General features: G+C 43.4%; 1 protein-coding gene across 4 annotated transcripts; it reads right to left on the bottom strand.

The window, feature by feature from the left end:
* On the bottom strand, positions 1-16968 carry LOC129855440 (bromodomain testis-specific protein-like). 4 transcript variants are annotated; one of them, XM_055923094.1, is made up of 21 exons: positions 16260-16968; positions 12939-13221; positions 12572-12709; positions 12304-12445; positions 11943-12073; positions 11176-11532; positions 10893-11021; positions 10105-10332; positions 9828-9997; positions 9342-9640; positions 9095-9214; positions 8776-8904; positions 7426-7484; positions 7120-7267; positions 6319-6690; positions 6018-6091; positions 5595-5718; positions 5380-5480; positions 5064-5248; positions 4619-4901; positions 1-4503 (listed from the first exon to the last, which is right to left on the bottom strand). In XM_055923094.1, exons 2-21 carry the CDS (start codon positions 13137-13139, stop codon positions 4435-4437), a joined length of 3459 nt encoding a protein of 1152 aa, XP_055779069.1. In that variant the 5' UTR covers positions 13140-13221; positions 16260-16968; the 3' UTR covers positions 1-4434. The 4 variants fall into 4 exon arrangements, with proteins under 4 accessions (XP_055779069.1, XP_055779070.1, XP_055779071.1 ...); XM_055923095.1 differs by having other exon boundaries at positions 5595-5715; XM_055923096.1 differs by lacking the exon at positions 6319-6690.
* Positions 16969-20333: the final 3365 nt, after the last annotated feature.

Genomic DNA, 20333 nt, shown 5'->3' with positions numbered 1-20333 from the left:
CAGAAAATAAACAGTGCTTTAATTAAAAATATTTAATGATTTAGCTTTGTGTGATTTTCTCAAAATGATATTAGTTCTTTCTCTATATGGTATGACATGCACTCATACCACAAGATACAGAATAAAGTGCTGCAGTTCATGTCAAAGTGAAGAAAAAAAATACCCACTGCAGAACAGATAGGATAAAAACAACATTAAAGTATGTCTGCCCCAAAAAAATGTCAGGGTTGGATCTCATTTGAAAAAACCAACACAATATAGGCACCAACAATGCCTAAAGTTTCCTAAGCACACCACTATACATGGCACCTAAACAAGGTAAAGTGTAGTTTTAAATAAGTCCAGCATTTGAAGACCGACACCCCCAGCCTCCTCTGTGTAATAAAATTCTAAGTATATTTCTATACAGACAAATATTTTATGTACACACATTAAGTATAAAAAAAAATCTGTTCCCAAATAAGTCAAAAATGACATGTACAGTATAGCTCAGAGCATCATATTGAATATTTTTCCACAAAAAGTTGCAGAATTGACTATGAATGACATGGAGTAAAGAACTGGAGATAAACTATACAGTACATGGTATACATAATAGTATTACTATTGGAGTGAAGCCCCCCCCCCCAAAAAAAAAGTCAGGTTTTGCATTTCAGCCAAGTCAAAAAGTTGGAACGTTAATAAGCGTGTAAACAGGTTGATGTGAACACCAGATGAGGCTGGTGGGGGGAGCTATAGGAGGACAGGCTCATTGTAATGGCTGGAATGGAATAAATGGAAGTCAAACATGTGTTTTCCATATGTTTACCGTTCAATTTATTCCATTCCAGCAATTACAATGAGTCCATCCTGCTATAGCTCCTCCCATCAGCCTCCTCTAGTGTACATGGGAGGACTCACCAAGTCAACTGTCCGAAATGGCACCCTATTCTGTATATAGTGCTCTGATCAGAAGGGCAATAGGGTGCCATTTGTGACGCAAGCTAGGTGAAAAGGAAAATAGTACTCAACATGTTGGTGGAAAAATGTTCAACAGCTCTTAATTTTTTACTCTTCTTTCTCTAAGAGTTAAGCATCACTTCAGTGCAGCTGGTATTTACAAAACAAACCATCACAAGTACAAAAAGTCCAATTCCATCTATATATGGTCCGTAAAGTGTGTGTGTGTATGTATGTATGTATGACTCAGCAAAAAAAAGAAAACATCCCTTTTTCAGGACCCTATCTTTCAAAGATAATTTGAAAAATCCAAATAACTTCACAGATCTTCATTGTAAAGGGTTTAAACACTGTTTCCCACACTTGTTCAGTGAACCATAAACAATTAATGAACATGCACCTGTGGAACTGTAGTTAAGACACTAACAGCTTCCAGACGGTAGGCAATTAAGGTCACAGTTATGAAAACTTTGGACACTAAAGAGGCCTTTTTACTGACTCTGAAAAACACCAAAAGAAAGCTGCCCAGGGTCCCTGCTCATCTGCGTGAACGTACCTTAGGCATGCTGCAAGGAGGCATGAGGACTGCAGATGTGGCCAAGCAAAAAATTGCTATGTCCGTACTGTGAGACGCCAAAGACAGCGCTACAGGGAGACAGGACTGACAGCTGATTGTCCTCAGTGGGAGACCATGCGTAACCCCTGCACAGAATCGGTACATCCGAACATCACACCTGCGGGACAGGTACAGGATGGCAACAACAGCTGCCCGAGTTACACCAGGAACGCACAATCCCTCCATCAGTGCTCAGACTGTCCGCAATAGGCTGAGAGAGGCTGGACTGAGGGCTTGTAGGCCTGTTGTAAGGCAGGTCCTCACCAGACATCACCGGCAACAACGTCGCCTATGGGCACATACCCACCGTCGCTGGACCAGACAGGACTGGCAAAAAGTGCTCTTCACTGACGAGTCACGGTTTTGTCTCACCAGAGGTGATGGTCGGATTCGCGCTTATCGTCAAAGAAATTAGCGTTACACAGAGGCCTGTACTCTGGAGCGGGATCGAATTGGAGGTGGAGTGTCCGTTGTGGTCTGGGGCGGTGTGTCACAGCATCATCGGACTGAAATTGTTGTCATTGCAGGCAATCAATGCTGTGCGTTACAGGGAAGACATCCTCCTCCCTCGTGTGGTACCCTTCCTGCAGGCTCATCCTGACATGACCCTCTAGCATGACAATGCCACCAGCCATACTGATCGTTCTGTGCGTGATTTCCTGCAAGACAGGAATGTCAGTGTTCTGCCATGGCCAGCGAAGAGCCCGGATCTCAATCCCATTGAGCACATTTGGGACCTGTTGGATCGGAGGGTGAGGGCTAGGGCCATTCCCCCCAGACATGTCCAGGAACTTGCAGGTGCCTTGGTGGAAGAGCGGGGTAACGTCACACAGCAATAACTGGCAAATCTGGTGGAGTCCATGAGGAGTAGATGCACTGCAGTACTTAATGCAGCTGGTGGCCACACCAGATACTGACTTACTTTTGACTCCCCCTTTGTTCAGGGACACATTATTCAATTTCTGTTAGTCACATGTCTGTGGAACTTATTCAGTTTATGTCTCAGTTGTTGAATCTTATGTTCATACAAATATTTACACGTTACGTTTGCTGAAAATAAACGCAGTTGACAGTGAGAGGACATTTCTTTTTTTGCTGAGTATATACCACACACAATCAGTCAAAAGTTTGGACACCTACTCATTCCAGGGTTTCTTTGTTTTTACTATTTGCTACATTGTAGAAGACAAAGCTATGAAATAACACATATGGAATCATGTAGAAACCAAAGTATTTAATCAAAATTTATTTTAGATTTGAGATTCTTCAAAAAGTAGCCACCCTTTGCCTTGATGACAGCTTTGCACACTCTTGGCATTCTCTCAACCAGATTCATGAGGTAGTCACTTGGAATGCATTTCAAATAACAGGTGTGCCTTGTTAAAAGTTAATTTGTGGAATTTCTTTCCTCCTTAATGCATTTGAGCCAAGCAGTTGTGTTGTGACAAGGTATGGTTGGAATACAGAAGATTTACCAAATAGGGCTAAGACTGGGTCCATATTATGGAAAGAACAGCTCAAATAACAAAGCGAAACAACACGTCATCATTACTTTAAGACATGAAGGTCAGTCAATCTGGAAAATTAAGAACTTTGGTAGTGTATTCAAGTGCAGTCGCAAAGACGCATCAACTGTTCAGAGGAGACTGCGTGAATCAGGCCTTCATAGCTGCAAAGGAACCACTACTAAAAGGACACCAATAAGAAATAACTTGCTTGGGCCAAGAAACACGAGCAATGGACATTAGACCGGGTGAAATCTGTTATTTAGTCTGATGAGTCAAATGTGCGATTTTTGGTTCCAACCATTGTGTCTCCGTGAGACGCAGAGTAGGTGAACGGATGATCTTCGCATGTGTGGTTCCCACCGTGAAACATGGAAAAGGAGGTGTGATGTGGGGGGGGTGCTTGCCGGTGACACTGATTTAGATTAAGGCACACTTAACCAGCATGGCTACCACAGAATTCTGCAGCGATACACCATCCGATCTGGTTTGCACTTAGTGGGACTATCATTTATTTTTCAACAGGACAATTACCCAACACACACCTCCAGGCAGTGTAAGGGCTATTTGACCAAGAAAGAGAGTGATGGAGTGCTGCAACAGATGACCTGGCCTCCACAATCACCCGACCTCAACCCAATTGAGATGGTTTGGGATGAGAGTGAAGAGTGAAGGAAAAGCAGCCAACAAATGCTCAGCATATGTGGGAACTCCTTCAAGACTTCTGGAAAAGCATTCCTCGTGAAGTTGGTTGAGAGAACGCCAGGAGTGTGCAAAACTGTCATCAAGGCAAAGGGTGGCTACTTTGAAGAATCTCAAATATATTTTGATTTGTTTAACACTTTTTTATGTGTTGTTTCATAATTTTGATGTCTTCTCTATAATTCTACAATGTAGAATATTAGTAAAAATAAAGAAAAACCCTTGAATGAGTAGGTCCCCAAACTTTGACTGGTACTGTATATTTTTTGCAATATCAATATTTTACAGCATCTTCTTACAACAATACTAAAATGTACTGGGGTTATGTCGTGTGAGGTTGCCATGCTACAGTACATGCTTCTCCTGTTAAGGATAATAATAGCCTGCATCCCAAATTGCACTCTATTCCATTTTTTTTGTGTATTACGTTCGACCAGGGCCAATCAGGCCCAAAAGTAGTACACTATATAGGGGATAGGATGTCATTTGGGACACAGACATAATGACCCGTTTCCGTCATCTAGATGCAGCGTGGTTGGTTCAGACAGCCAGTGTCGAGGGAGAGAAGGCGCCTAGGGTGTCGTTTACTAAAACAACCTCTATTATTTATTGTCCAACAACAACAGAAGACAGACGTCAGTCACCAGCTGCATGGTCTACTGCCATTTTATTTTAGTCCAGGTTCTTCTCAAATGTTGCCATGATGTCACTCTGCATTGTCATGTCAATGACACCAGACATCTGAGGGAGTAAAGGTAAGACGTTTTATTATAGTCTGGATAAAACTACAACAAGGAACAGAAGAATGACCGGCACAATAAAACAAATTAAGACAAAGTGAAGTAAAGGAACGTACAGCCTCTCGTCTGCGTCGCTCCTGTTCTCTCCTGCGGGCCATCTCCCTCTCTCTGTCTACAGAGGTCTGGGTAGTGAAGGGCGGAGGTTGGGTTGAGGCAGCCGCTGGAGGCTCCTCTATCAGGGGCTCTGGAGCTTTAGGAGGCTGAGGCTCCACTATTGGCTCCGTCGGCATGGGGATCTCTGCTGGCTCTGGCGCCGGAGTTCTACATAGCAGGTGCTCTGGTTCCGCAGCTCTAGGTGGCACGGGTACTGCCACTGGCAACGATACTGGCATGGTCAGGCTGAAAACACAACACTTTTAGCTGGCTCATCAGGTACCACTCACATATTAATAGAAAGCTACTTTATTGGAGGAGTTTCGGTGAAGCAGCATTACCTACGAGATACACAACTGATAAGAAAAGACCAAAAAAAAAAAAAAGATTGGCTGGATGAATAAGTACCTTCTCTTCCCTGAAGCCTTCATCTGAGTCCTCTTTAGAGTGAGAGCTCTCCCTCTCTCCTCCTTCTCAATGGCTGCCCTGCGGAACTTATCAAAGCTCTCCTTTGAAGACTTCACCGTGGAGGGAGTGGAAATGGCCATCTTCCCCAAACTAGCCCAGGAGTCTGCGTTCTTCAGGACAATATCCTATACAGGATAGTTTCACAAATGAAGTGTCACATTTTTTAGACAAATACAAATGCTTCCGAAGGGCATGCAGACAGTATATTTCAAGTAATTCATTGTGCTAGTGCTGCGTTTCAGTTACATTACCTTACCTTTTTGGCGGGTGTGCTTTTTCCATCTGCGGTGGGTTTATTAGCTGGATGAGAGAGGCTGGTGTTTCCACCATCAAACACACCATCAGAGTGTCTGGGATCTGGGGAGGCAGAGAAAATATATTCAGTCCATTAAAAATATGTTTTTATTTGTAATTTATTTGCAGACATTTCCATACACAAAAATGTTTCCAAACCCACAGAGTTCTGCTTACAAGGCTGTTTCTGCAGAATCCTGGAGTGGGTCTCTCCCAGTGCTTCAGAGGGCCTCCCGTCATCCTTCACTGGCTGTAATGGGCTGTCTTGTAGAGGGGACAACAGCACTGGGCACGGCTGCTGCTACCGCAAAGTGAGATTTAGAGTATTATACCTCCATTACCACTTCCAGGGCTAAGGCCAATGCTATTTCACACAATCAACCGGCTCTCTCCACCCCTGAAAGATTTGGCCAATGAAAAACACATCATTTGCAACACAAAGCACTCTGTAGACTTGTATCGATTCTAATTAAATTACCGTCAAAGAAAATATACCAATCAACTCTGGCAATATTTATAAATGCCAAGAACGGAGACATTTAAAGTGTTTTAATCTAACGTCACAATTCATCCATCAACAACAGGAAGATGAGAGCATACCTCATATCTGCCATCAGCAGCCTGTAGTAAAACTGCAGCAGGAGAGGTCAGAGGGGTAGGCATCGCAGACAGACCTGATGGACGGGAGAAAAACAAAGCAGGGCCTTATTCTCCACACAGACAGACACAAACACTATGGATGTAAGCCGGCAGGCAGGCAGTTGAGGAGCAGGATGAGACACGCAGCCAGGGCTACAGCGACACAGACCTTAGCAGCTATGGGTTGAGAAGCATGCAGCACGCAGTGGAGGGGACATGCTAAAAGCTAGGGGGGATGCTAAGCTGACTGAAGAGCCCTTACCTTCCTGTTGTGCCCTATCAGTTGGCCCAGTTTTCATCTCCTGTGTCTGGGCTAATGATTGACACCGAGGAGAGGGGAGGAGTGCTAGGGGAGAGGGAGGGGTTTGGCGGGAACAGAGCAGGCTGGAGGGAGGTTTGTGTGTGAGTGCAGCTGTTGTGTTGAGTGGGTCTGTGGGCAGACTAAGAGTGGGGTCACAGGAAGAAGGGGGAGTGAGAGAGGGAGTAGTGGGGCTCTCAGAGGGGGCAAGGGGGTCCTGCTGTTGTTGGGGCTGACTGTCAGTGAGCTGCAGGGGGGCCACCATGTTTTTGCGAGGTAGTGGGGCTGCTTTGGCACTTGGTCTTGAAGGCTGCGGAGGCAGGCGGCTGTGTAAGGCTGAGAGTGGAAGGAAGGAGAGGGGGAGATTCAAGAGAAATAATGAGTAAAGGTTGTAGGCGTCTGTCCCTAATCGGACCTCCTGATTAAACTCAACTAAACATCACATCCCATGAGACAGAGCAACACGGCCCAGAGAAATGACCAGGCAATCCAGCTTTTTCCATCTCTAATCCAAACAATACAAGCTTCTCATTATGTGATTTCCACAAGGGCCTCGGTCCAGTCTTAGACTTCCATGGGCTTAAAACCTGCTGTTTTACAGGGGAAATTGTATTTCCATAGCTAGGGCTGCTAGTACGGATTTGTCAACAACCTTTAAAAAAGTAATAATCAAAAGACAGTGTTACAGAACTTGGCATGGTTGTCCATTATGTTCCTTAATAGCCAACACACTAACACAATGTCAAGGCAACAAACGTTTGCTACCTGGGGGAGACGTGAGTAGCTCTAGAGGAGGCAGGCCTTTTGTTACTACTGCTGGGACTAGCGAGGCAGAGGCAGGCGGGGGCTGGCTGGTCTGGAGAGAGGACTCCGACAATGGGTCTTTCTTAGCAGATTTCTTCTTTGTGGAATTCTGTTTGACGACGACGGGGGGGGGGGGGGGGGGGGGGGGGGGTTAAAAATGGCTTACAATTTATAATGAAAACACTGTAGTTCCAAGTATATTAATCCAACTATAAGGTATAACCCATGTGAACCAGACCACTGGGTTAGAGGTAGTTAGATATTTACCTTGATCTTGAACTTGTGTGGCGAGTCTTTGCATTTCTTTTTCTTCTCAGATTTCTTTACTGAAAGACATGCGCAATAGTAATTCAATTTATCCACAGTTGGATAAATGGAGAATAAATAAAAACATCTTTACTTACCTTTAAATAATACTAAAAACAATTCCACTGATCTACTCTGAAATCACTACTTTCATATGCAGTTTTCAGTAAAAGCTAGTTGTGGTTGCAAGCGAATGTGCCTAGTAGGATTGAACTGTTTGACGATGCGATACAAATTCAAAGAAAAACACAATTTAACCGTAAAATGTAAAACTGTCTATCAAAATGTATTTATTTGAAACTCTAGGTGTCGACCACCAAGACACATACGTTTAAAATTCTACCCATATTAGGTACAAATGGAACAAACAAATTTTTTTTTTTAATGGCTACAAAATGAAGCAGTGTAAGAGAAATCCTACTCCATCAAGCTCTGCATTAGCATTACAATCTGTCGAGTACTTCAAATACAAAATCTGATGTACGTGTATTATGCTTATATTGCTCCATACAAAATCTTGCAAAAACAAAGAAACCGAGTACAATCAATTGGTGAACAGGGATGAGTGCCGCTGTCTAAAGTGAGGACCAGCTTTGACTCTGCAACGGTTCAGAGAGTATGGAGGGTGAGATGAGAGGGGGGGGGGGGGGGGGGGTTGAAGGGTATTGTAATGCTGTCTGGTACTTCTCTAACCGTATTCATCTGATTTTTGCGATGTTTATAGAAGATGTATACTGGTAGGAGTGTAAATAAGATCGTCGGCTTATAAATAGCACTTGGCCTGTATGGGCTGTTATTAAGAACTTGTCCCAATTCTTAATTTACTTCAGATTTGCACGGCAGCAGTCTGGTGCCCGCTGGATAAATGACATTTGGCACAGAAATCTGGCTGGCCTCATTTCAAACTAAGCACCATTTGTTTGCATTAAAACAATAACATTAACATACAAATAAATACAGCACCGTAATAATCAAAAGATAGACTTTTGTGACAGTCTGTACTACAGAAAGCAGTGAACTAAGTGCACGAATAGATAAATAAAATTTAAAAAACACCCATTGAACGAACATACAAAAACATGAAACGATAACACACTAATATTTCTTCAAGTATTTTGGTTTTGCCAGCAGGTGAAAAAGTTCTGTGCTACAGAGGCTAGAGTCCAGGTGAGTATTTAGCCGTATCGTTTTCTCTCACTCCATTTGTGTACAGCGAGTGGGGGAAGTGGGGAGGGTGTGCCCTTGCAGGAAAGCGAAGTGGGTATGTGGGGGGAGGGGGGGTAGTGCTTAGTGCTGAGGAGAACAGCTAACCTGATTCAGAGTCACTGCTATCAGAAGTGCTAGAATCACTACTACTGCTGGAGGAGGAAGAGCTGCTGCTCTCACTGAGACGGGACGGCCGGGCCAAGTCTGGGACAGGAGGAGCTATAGGGGGCTCATCTGGAGGGAAACAGAGGGACAATGGTCACGTGTAGGACAACAGAGAGAAAGACAGAGCCGAGCACTGCACAATTGCGTTACTCACTATTGGACAGCAGAGAGAAAACAGAAGAACCCGTTTCCCCCAGACAACAAGGCCCCTAAGTCAGACATACTGGTCCTTACTACCACAGCTTCAGAGTTCACTTACTTGTTGCCTTTTTCTTCTTGGCCAGTGAGCTCGGCTCGTCAGTAATACTCTGGCGAGGTTTCTCTGCATCCTGCTCTTTCACAGTCTGCATCTCTCCTTTGGCTTTCACCAGCTTATTCACTGGAGGAATAGGGGAAATAATGACATTTGAGCCGAGTAAAGTCCTTGGTCAGGAGTACAGAGATACATGTGCAATGACCAACCCGCAAGGAACCAAGAAAGGAAGGTGTGTACTGCAACTACTCACGGTTGGGTTTCTTGGGCCGTTTCCTGAAGCAGGTCGTGACGAAGCGCTCCAGGGCCCTGAGTGTGGAGGGCTTGAGGGTCTCAAAGTCGATCTCTATCTCCTCAGGGTTGGCGTCTCGGAGCGAGGCCTCCCTGGCCTGGATGATGTTCACCACCTTGCCCAGCTTGTCCCCCGGCAGCTTGTTGATGTCCAGGCTCAGCTGCCTCTTCTCACCGTACAACATGGGCACCGCCAGCCCCTCGTCCTCCTCAGACTCATAGAGCACCACAGGGAGAGCCATCTTCCTCCTCTTGCCGTGCCTTTAGAAAAGGTAAAAAGACATTCAGGAACACTTTGTAGGACAATGAAAGTTAGTAAAATAATAACAGAGGCCACTGGCAACACGAAAGTCAATCCTTTGAAATGGTTTGAAAGAAAATGAGGTTCCACTGGGGAGGGAGTTTTTTTAAATATTTTTTTATCATCAACAATGACTTGGTCACTTACACAGCTGGCGTGCCCTTGTTAATGCACTTCTTCTGTACTTTGGGTTTCCTCAAGTCTTCATGCTTCGGTCTTCTACTTGTTTCCTTTTTTCTTCTCTCCTTTGATTTCTCCTTCGGTTTGAGCAGGGGCTCCTGGGTGAGTCTCTGCAGCTGATCGTGCACCGCTTTCAACTGAGGAGAAGTAGAGCGGAGGGGGCATCAGTTAGACACAGTAGTAGGTAACAGAACAGTGACGTCAGCATGGCCAGGTACAATGACAGAAACAGGTGACGGCATACCTGTTCCTCTAGCTTAGCCAACCGTAGAGCTCTGACCTCTTCTTCCTCAGAGTCTGAGGAGGACTCTGATGCCGAGGAGCTCTCGCCGGTACTGCTGCCTGTGCTGGAGGAGCTCTCAGGCCCATCTCCTCTCCCTCTCTTGTCCCTGTGGTGACTGTGGTGTCCTGGACCACCCGCCCTCCTCACTGGCTCATCTGGAAGCTTCAGCCAGCGCTCCTCAAACACATCCTGGTGGGTAGGGCCACAATTCATCTAGTCAAACATTCTCACCAACCAGCCATCTTCATATTTAGGGATGCAAACTGGTGACTTTTTTTTGTTTTGCACTGTAACACATGAAGAATGCGTGTGAAGTGCAAGAAAATGTGCTCATTTTGGGAGTAGTGTTGTCCTAAAACCAACATTCGACTAATGAAGCGATACCAAGCGATATCACAATACAGAGTAGTATCGTGATACATTCATGTCTGCACACCCCAGCACGCCATAATATAATTTTAAAACTGGAGATTCGCAGAAAGAGCGGACAGAGAGAAGCAGGAGTGAGCAATGGTTGGTAGTGGATGCAGCTGGCTGATCACATCTGTCACACGTGACATTGGATGGAGCACATATCTAACATCGCGGTCTGAATTCTCCATGAGAAAGACACCCCTTCAGATCTACACGATTCACGTGGCTGGCCCATTTTGAGATCAAATGCATGCCTGCATATTGTAATATAATTATTGCAATTCATTTAGACAACTTCTACAGACAAGACTGGTTGAAAACATAGGCAATCATACCTGGAGTTTTCTTGCCATAATAACAACCTCATGGGTGGGTGGGTTGTATTTGTAACAGTTGGAGAACATGAGTCTGAAATCAGCAGCAAAATCCTGGGCATCCATGTATTCCCGTTCAACCATTTTTTTCTGTGAAAAAACACGTACGTCTTCAGTATCATCACAGATACGGTCATCTTCAATATTGAGAGAGAACAAGATATTGATTGGCCAATGTAACCCTGGCAGATACTAAGTGGCCTCTCTCGTTCAACACAAGTTTAGTGTAACATGGCCATCTAACCCGTATGGTGCCCAGGTCCATGGGCTGCATGATGACGTCGTGGTAGTCGTGTAGACCCAGGGCCTCCGTATCCACCGGCTTGTAGAAGGGCCAGGTGTAGGCCGCGTGCCTCTTGGTGAACATCTCCTTCAGGATGCAGTTACAGAAGCGGAGCTGATCCGATAGCTTACTATTCTGTCTCTGGTGGTAATCAGGCAGGTCTTTCCTGGGGGGTTTGATGGGCCGACCGCTGCCCCGCCTGGAGAACAGCTTACAGGGTGTCGAGCCGTCGTCGACGGGGGACGACTCGCAGCTGGTGATCGGAGAAGAGGCTGTCGGCGTGGTGGCGTCTGCTTTTCTCTTCACACCCTTCTCGATCTGAAACGATGTGAACACAACAGAGAAGGGTAGAAATGCAATCACAAAATACAGACTAAACCGTTTGCACAAACTTCAAAAGGGTGATGTTTAAGTATTATAGAAGTTAAATCTCCGCTGTTGAAAATAAAATGTTAGTCTAAAAGAAATGTGAGATAATGTATAGATAATTTTTATAGTGGAGCTCTAGTATATAAATTGCCTGTCTGGGCTGATGAGACAGTGGATTGTGCAGTCAGATGGAACAGAGTAAACAGGCATTTTAACGACAGATTTAGCGGGTGGTAACTTGTGGAATAGACACCGGCTGGAAAGCGGTTTTAACCAAATCGGCATTGAGGATTAGAACCACCTGTTGTATAAAATATATAAAAGTACATATAGTGAGGTAATTGTGAAGAGGTACTGACTTTGGCTGCTATCTGAGAGGAGAGCTGGGCAGCAGGGGGGATGGTGTGGTGGGCCTCAAGAGGGATGACCGTCACCGTCTGCTGGAACACCACCTCAGACACAGGGGACTGGGGCCTCAGCTTTATAATACCTACAAAGAGGACATTAAGAAGTCAGAATGTAGTCACTGGAATACATGAAAGACAGTAAGTGTGCATCCCAAATGGCACCCTATTCCCTTTTATAGTACACTACTTTTGACTAGTGCCCAATGGCCCTGGTCAAAAGTAGTGCACTATAAAAGGGAATAGGGTGCCACCCATTTGGGACGCATACAATGTTTGTGTAAGATTAAGCCGCTGGAGAGGCTGTGTAGCTTACCAGCAGAGGACTTCCTCCCACCCTTCACTGGAGTCTTGGTTGTGATGGCAGATATCTCCGTCTCCTCCTGGTGCATCTCAGCCACTCTCTGTAGGAAGATCTTCTCCAAGGCCTGGGCCATCAGAACTATGTCATCTCCAGGCTGAAAACATGTTGAACAACAATTATTGAGCATTCATTGAATGGGAGACTATGTAGGCCGACACTATGTGTGTGGTGAGTGAATACAATATGATTATGACATTTCAACGTTTTTTGTTTTCTTTACCCGATTATATACATAGCAGTTGGTGAATAGTTTGTTGAAGTCTTCTATGCATTCCATCGCTTTCCAGTAATAATTATTCTGAAGACGCTTCTTGATGGTGCTCAAGTCCATTGGCGTCTTGATAATTGTATAGTAATCCTAAAAACAGAGAAACAACAGGAAAATCATTCATAAGAGGTCGTGATGGATGTGCATGGAGGAAATGTAAAAAATAAACAAGTACTAAAATGAAAAACATTTGATAATTACATTTCAGTAATTTAGCAGATTCATTTATCTAGAGCAACTTATAGTCAGTGCATTCAACTTAGTTAAGTAGGGAAAACCCCCATATCAGTCATTGCAAGTAACAAAAAGTGAGACTCACTGGAATGTGCAGTCCGACAGCATCCACAGGCGTCCTGAAAGGCCAGGAGAAGTTGTGTCTCCACAGAGCCTTGACCACCACCTTCTCCAGGTACTGCAGCTGGTTTGTGATGCGGCCGGGCTTCTTGGAATTGTTGAACTCCGGGGGAGGAGGGTTCACGACTCCCACCACGGACATCGGGGGACATACAGCGTCTGTCATCGTGTCGGTATACACGGGGTAGGAATTCAGAGCGGCACTTGTTTCCTGTAGCTCAGCTCTCAAACATATTCCTCCAAGACCACTGAAAGAGAGGGGTGGTTTTCAGCACGGATATGTTTTTTTTCCTCCCCGCACTAGATAACTGCACAATTGTGTGACAAAAACAAGATGTCACACCGTCATGCGAGTTGCTGAACTGACTGTTCAATTAGCACAGGAAGGCTTTTGCTCTGAAAGTCCAATAGGTCAGTGGTTTTTAAACCTCTCCTTTGGGACCCACACCATGCATTTGATCTATTCCAGAGCTAGCACACCTGATTCAACTAATTATCAAGCCCTGGAGTAGGATAATCAGGAGAGCTAGATCAGAGCTACAAGGAAAGTTGAAAACTGCTGCAATAGGTAAACTAGTCACTGCCATATCGTACACCAGTGTGTGTCCATAGACCGAAACCAATCTGCCTTTTTGGTACTATTTTGTGCAAGGGACATTTTCTTACAAATAGTACTAACAAGGGTTTTTGGTAAATAAAATTCAGAGCAAAACACGACTACAAAAAGCAACCAATTTAAAGCTGCAATGTGTCACCTTTTGGACAATCCAACCAAATTCATATAGAAAAGTGTGTTGTAGATCCATCTTGATCATTGAAAGCAAGTCTAAGGAGCATTAGATCTGGTCTATGTGCGCTATTTTTATGCGTCCTTTTACTTTTTGGTTTAGTACACCAGTGGCTTTGACAGTACAATGATTCTCTACACTACACTTGCTGGTTGTCACAAACTGAAATTAGGCAAACTATTAGAATTTTAGCAACCAGGAAATGGCGGAGCCATTTCTGCATCTGCCATATTTAACCCTAAGCAATTCAGAACTGCTGGTTTCTACTGCCATCTACTGGAACTATGTATTCTTGGCCACAGTCAACATTACAATTCTGGTGTCCAATGTGGCATCTAAAGCACCAACCTCGCTTACCTCATTTCTGTCAGAGGAACATGGCTTGATAAACAAGACCGGAAATAGTTTGACCAATTCTCCCATCAAATCACTGCAAAGCACCTCTGTGAGCTGCGCTTTCCTCGCTACCATCAACTAAAACAGCTACATTAGTTTTATGAAAAGTATGGTTGTGTCAATTGACACTACAAAGCATACGAACTGATGAACTTCGAAACAATGTTTTCAGTCAAACATTTTTTTGCGATTAGTTACACTCAAGAAGCAACTTTCTAGGCATCAACCCATGAAAAAGCATTAGGCCTATTTTCTCTTCGCAGTGTCCCAAAAGTAGAAAATAGTCACTAAGTTCAAGGTTCTGCTTCACAGTACCAACATTATATTCCAGGACAATCGCTACTATGTCTTTTTATGATGGGTCAACCCCTTGGTATTCCATTCAAAACATCTTCATAAAATACATAAGAAATTACTTGCATAACATATGTACAAACTACATGGTCCATAATAAGGTAAACTATAGGCTCCATCTCACTGGGAAATGCCCCGTCAGTTAAAGACAACGTTTCAGGCTTAGGCTGAAGACCTTTACTGTAACAAAGCAGAGAAATTCAAACTAGGTGACAGCTCACACACACAAACAAATTGTGCTGGCACAGATGGATGCTTTTATCACCTACTTACCCGATCAAGAATATTGCTATCTTCAAAGTGCGTATTCAATTGGCTCGGACTTTTGCCCATGTCCAATCAAAGAATTTACATTACAAGTTATATTGATCTTTCTAGGCAGTTTATTTTCATTAAATACATTGGATTGTTACAGAGAAACCATCATTTGTTCTCCCAAGGACAACATACAAAACCAGTATCAACAAAGAAAATTAAAATTCATAACAAAACTCAAATCAGTTTCCAATTAACGTTACGTAATATATGCGGTAGTATCTTAATTTTAAAAAAAACATACACGACACTAATACTGAACAAAACATTTGAGTTGTTAAAGTCAAGAACTGAATGGAAAGAAAAAAATGTCATAACTGTTTTATTTACTAGAACCTAACGTTACACATTAATGGGTGTATTACATGTGATTTGTGATGGATGGTAAGGGTGCGTGTCATTATTAAAAGCTGTTGTTTATTCGGGCCGTGCTATCCGGGATACTTTGAGACGTCCCTACCAACTGAAGTTGCAATGTACAACGGTTAAGGTAAGGGTTATGGTTGAAAAGAACCTGGTGCCACATGAGGCATGTATTATGACTCGAAATGTTGCCTATCACTAGCAGCACAATATCACCAAGTAAAATTGGGAGTATCTCCTTCACTTAGCGAATGAAGGTAATTCTGACTATGTGTTATCAAAGGTCAGGGTATGGACGTCCCAAGGATCCCAGATAGGACCGAGAAACAATGCGTCACTTTGCCATTTCTGACTGCCAATTGCCTGCCCTCTACTGGTAGACATGATAGTAACTAGTTAACTGGCATCGTTAGCCATCAAGCTAGAGGGGGGAGGGGAGGGGTAATTTAATACAAAATATAGCTAGTAACATATCTACTATATATAGCTAGCAAGTCGGCTACAACAATGATTATCAGACCAGTTAACGTTAGTAACTAGCAATTAATAATCGTTAGTTATATAGTTCGTTTGCGCCCATCGTCGGTCAACTCTACGCTTGAATGATGCGTTCAACGTGGTCGACCAAAATGTGGTGTCCAGTAGCGCGTGAACTAGAGAATGTTAGCCTAGATTAGCAAGATAGCTGACACGGAATTCGTACCAAAACACGAACGCGTCTCCCAGTCAACATCAAATTCTACATTAGGGCTCTACCGTTTATGCTTGAATCCTAAACATAGTTCAGATTATTGCACCGAATGTGACACAAGCGAACCATAGCTATAACGTTACACAGTAGTAGCTAACGTTAGTTAAAAATGTTAGCTAGCTAGTTTGACAGACCAAATGGTGACAGGAAACGATGTGTCTAAAAGCCACCACACAAAAAGTAGGTCAACCTCTCAAATGAAACAACCCCCCACCACACACACAAGCCATCCGTTTCAACGTTATGAGATACAATAAAGTAACCAGCTGATTAAATGCAATGTGTTGGATATCGATCCCTGAACTCTTTACACATTTACCTTTCCGTCTCTGGCACAACAAGATTGTTTTTACTGCCGAACTGAGACAGACCCTCTTTGCCGACCGTGTTCTGCTGGAAGGATGCCCAATTAGACTGTCGCAGATGATGCGGTGGATAAAAGTGTTATTTTTTAGCTTTTTAACGAATAAAAACACAATAGAAGGTTTAAACAATATTAAGTACGTTGAAAACTAGTCTTCAATGGCGGACGTCTCTATGGGCAACCGCCTCATTTATACGCTTCAGTTCAGAAGTCGATCGGTGATTGGTTAAACCAGTTCACGTGCTACATTCAGTTCTTGATTTATTCTATAGCGTGGGGCAGGATTTAGTTTTACTTAAACACAAATATCCTAGTAACATCAAACATCGGTTCACCGTAAGCTCACCGATATTCGCGTGCTTTTTTTCGATGTAGTAACCTAGATAGTTTGACAGCTACAGAGGCATTCGTAAAAAAACAATCACGGGTAACCCAGGGTATTTTTCAAAATGCAACACAACTGGTCAATCGACATCACATGACCATTCTAGAACCTTCGGTTGTTGATGTGTGAGTAAGACATGTCCGCTAAACAATCAATTTCTTTCGAACATTATACAAAAATGCTTTTCTAATCCCTGTTTCATCGATATGGTGCCCGTCCTAAAGAAAGCGTTCAGCTGAGAAATATGTTGGAATAGCTTTTCGAGTGGAGTTTGGGAATTCCGTCAAAATACGCATGCGTACTCTTTGGCTTTGCGATTGGCTCAGCAATTGGAGCTTAACTGACGTCATGTCTAGCCATGTTGTTAGCCCAGTTGATACATAATTGATTTGAGCTCAGTAGTAAAATGCTGTCAAAGAGTTGATGATTTAGATTCCAAACTTCTCTGATACTTTTCTGTCGTCGTGGGAGGGACATGGTAAACCAGCCGCAAACTTGAGTGGCAGTCTGTTTGTGCTATCATTCATCATATGCCAAACATTGTTACAGTAACCACGTTTCCATCCACAGCTTTATGTGAGGAAAAATGACGACAGCTGTGATGGAAACAGGAAGTTTCCGTTCAATTTTATAAATGCTGACAGATAATTTGTTCTTTCAAAGGTGGGATCTTTTTGTTTTGGTTTAAATGAATAATGGAGAACTGGTGGTGGAAACGCCACATATGCCCAAAATACTGGTTTAAAAACCGTCATATGGATGTAAACTTGGAGTCGTGATGATATGGTGTGGTCCTCCCACTACGACTTGTGAAAACATGCAGTTTATCAGGCTACAGATTAAATAATTTGATGAAGCCCGCTGTTTGGTGAAACTGAGAAGACATTGACAGTCCTTTTGAGTTTTGAAGTAGGGTCTTTACCTGATAAATATGATATGTCAGTTAGGTTATCCAATGAGAGCCTTTGTGCAGAACCCACTGAGGTGTTTCAGATGTCAAGTGTTGAAGCAGTGTGTAGGAGGGAAATTCCCGAGATGTGATAATTGTGTGTGAGGGCATGGGACATAGGAATGTGCTGTATCTGGAAAAAAATGTGTCAATATGTGGGGATGCTCATGTTGCTGGGGATCAGAACTTTCCGCTGCAAGATAGACAGGTTGAAATTGCCATGGTCAGAGTAGAACAGAAGGTGTCATATGCTGAGGATGATGGCTCAAGGGTGAGTAGTGTGGAAAGTGACAAAGTGCTCTTATAGGACCAGAGCACAAATAATAATATAATAATAATCAATAATTTTTCTCTTTATTTAACCATCTTACATATAAAACCTGATTTGTTCATCGAAAATTGTGAATAATTCACCACAGCTTAATGAGAAGGGTATGCTTGAAAGGATGCACATAACTCTGCAATGTTGGGTTGTATTGGAGAGAGTCTCAGTTTTAAATCATTTTCCACACAGTCTATGCCTGTATTTAGTTTTCATGCTAGTAAGGGCCGAGAATCCACTCTCGCATAGGTACATGGTTGCAAAGGGCATCAATGTCTTATCGGCACAATTTGCCAAGGCAGGATACTCTGAGCACAGCCCAATCCAGAAATCTCTCACTCAGATGCTTCGCTATATCACATTTGATGTCTGTAAGCTTGAGTTCATTTGCACACAAAAAATCATACAATGATGGAAAGACCTGTGTGTTGTCCTTGTTAATGCAGACAGAGAAGAGCTCCAACTTCTTAATCATAGCCTCAATTTTGTCCCGCATGTTGAATATAGTTGCGGAGAGTCCCTATAATCCTAGATTCAGATCATTCAGGTGAGAAAAAACCAACCAGATAGGCAAGTCGTGTGAGAAACTCGTCATCACGCAAGCGGTCAGACTTGAAGCTCGTCCCTCAATTTAAAAAAACGTATCAATACTTTGCCCCTTGATAACCAGTGCACAGTGTGTTGTAAAAGCGTCACATGGTCGCTGCCCATATCATTGCATAGTGCAGAAAATACACGAGAGTTCAGGGGTCTTGCTTTAACAAAGTTAACCATTTTCACTGTAGTGTCCAAAATGTCTTTCAAGCTGTCGGGCATTCACTTGGTAGCAAGAGTCTCTTGTGGATGCTGCAGTGTACCCAAGTGGTGTCGGGAGCAACTGCTTGCATGCGCGTTACCGCTCCACTATGTCTCCGTGTCATGGCTTTTGCGCCATCAGTGCAGATTCCAACACATCTCGACCACCAAAGTCCCTTTGTCATAAAGCTGTCCAGTACTTTAAAAATATCCTCTCCTGTTGTCCAGGTTTCCAGTGGTTTGCAGAAGAGGATGTCTTCCTTAATTGACCCCCCCCATAAACATAGCGGACATACACCAGGAGCTGTGCCAGGCCCGCCACGTCTGTTGACGCATCCAGCTGTAACACATAGAATTTACTGGCTTGTATGCGAAGCAGTAATTGTTTCAAAATATCTCCTGCAATGTAACTGATGCGTCGTGAAACAGTGTTGTTTGATGAAGGCATTGCCTGTATAGTTTTTTGGGCCTTTTCTCCCAGCAATGTCCCAGCTATATCCCGCGGCAGCAGGAAGAATGAAATAATAGTATGGGGCTTGTCTGTCCTAGCCACTCAGTAGCTCACCATATAAGACGCTTCTAGTCCCTTCTTATTAATGGTATCTTATGTTTTTATACATGTCTTACTACTCGAACGTCGTCTTAATTCTCACTCAAGCAACTCCCGTGGCTTATTTTTAATATTGGCATGTTTTGTTAAATGTCTAAATGTCTGCACAAGAGTGGATGTTTCATTGAGTTGTGAGATAGTACTTTTGCACATAAAAACACTGTGGCTGAGCAAAGGCACTTCTCCCAATATAAGTGAACCCCAAATCAATGTAGTTCTCATCATATTTGCTCCCCTTCGATGATTCAACGTCCCTGTCTGTTGTTCGGTGCTTTCCCGGGTAAGGGGGCAGTAGCTCTTTGGCTGCATCAGATTCACAACTGTCACTGTCCATGCTAGCTGGGCTAACAACAAATGTAGAATTACTGATGCTAGCATTGGATGTGCTCGTGGAAGCAGAACAGCTTGTGTCGTCGTCAGGTGGAGGTGTAGTACTGCTGGTAGTAGCAGTACTATCAGTAGAGCTGGTATGTGTCTTGTTGGGGTAGGTTCCTTGTTCCATGTCAATCTTTTGCTTATTGGTGAAATCAGCAATCAGACAATATCCTTAAGTAAATCAATCATTCATTTATTAATACAATTGCAAACAGAAGTTGACAACGGGAACATAGCACGCATGTTTCCGAGTAAGTTCTGAAAAATAGGAAAGGGTCCAAGTTGCTTTAATATGCTTGCAGTCAACCCCTAGTGATGTAACTGCCTACGTCAACACCTTCTACTCATGAGACCAAGCCCATGCATATACAGTTATACAAACCTGCAGCAGAGACAATAGTTCCAGTGTTTTCTAAGGGCTCAGCATTAATTGTCCACTCCCCAAGTTGCTTTATAGTGGTATGTCTGACTAGTCTCTTATCTCTTTCACTCCCCTGCAGGGTTCTGTGTCTATGAATCTCTTTTAGCCTTGAGGCGCTTTCTCACAGACACCCTGTTTTGACTGCAATAACTCACACATCTCTCAGACAGTT

This window comes from Salvelinus fontinalis, chromosome 5 (assembly GCF_029448725.1).
Source record: "Salvelinus fontinalis isolate EN_2023a chromosome 5, ASM2944872v1, whole genome shotgun sequence".
NCBI lineage: Eukaryota > Metazoa > Chordata > Actinopteri > Salmoniformes > Salmonidae > Salvelinus > Salvelinus fontinalis.
This window is presented reverse-complemented; position numbering and strand designations above follow the sequence as displayed.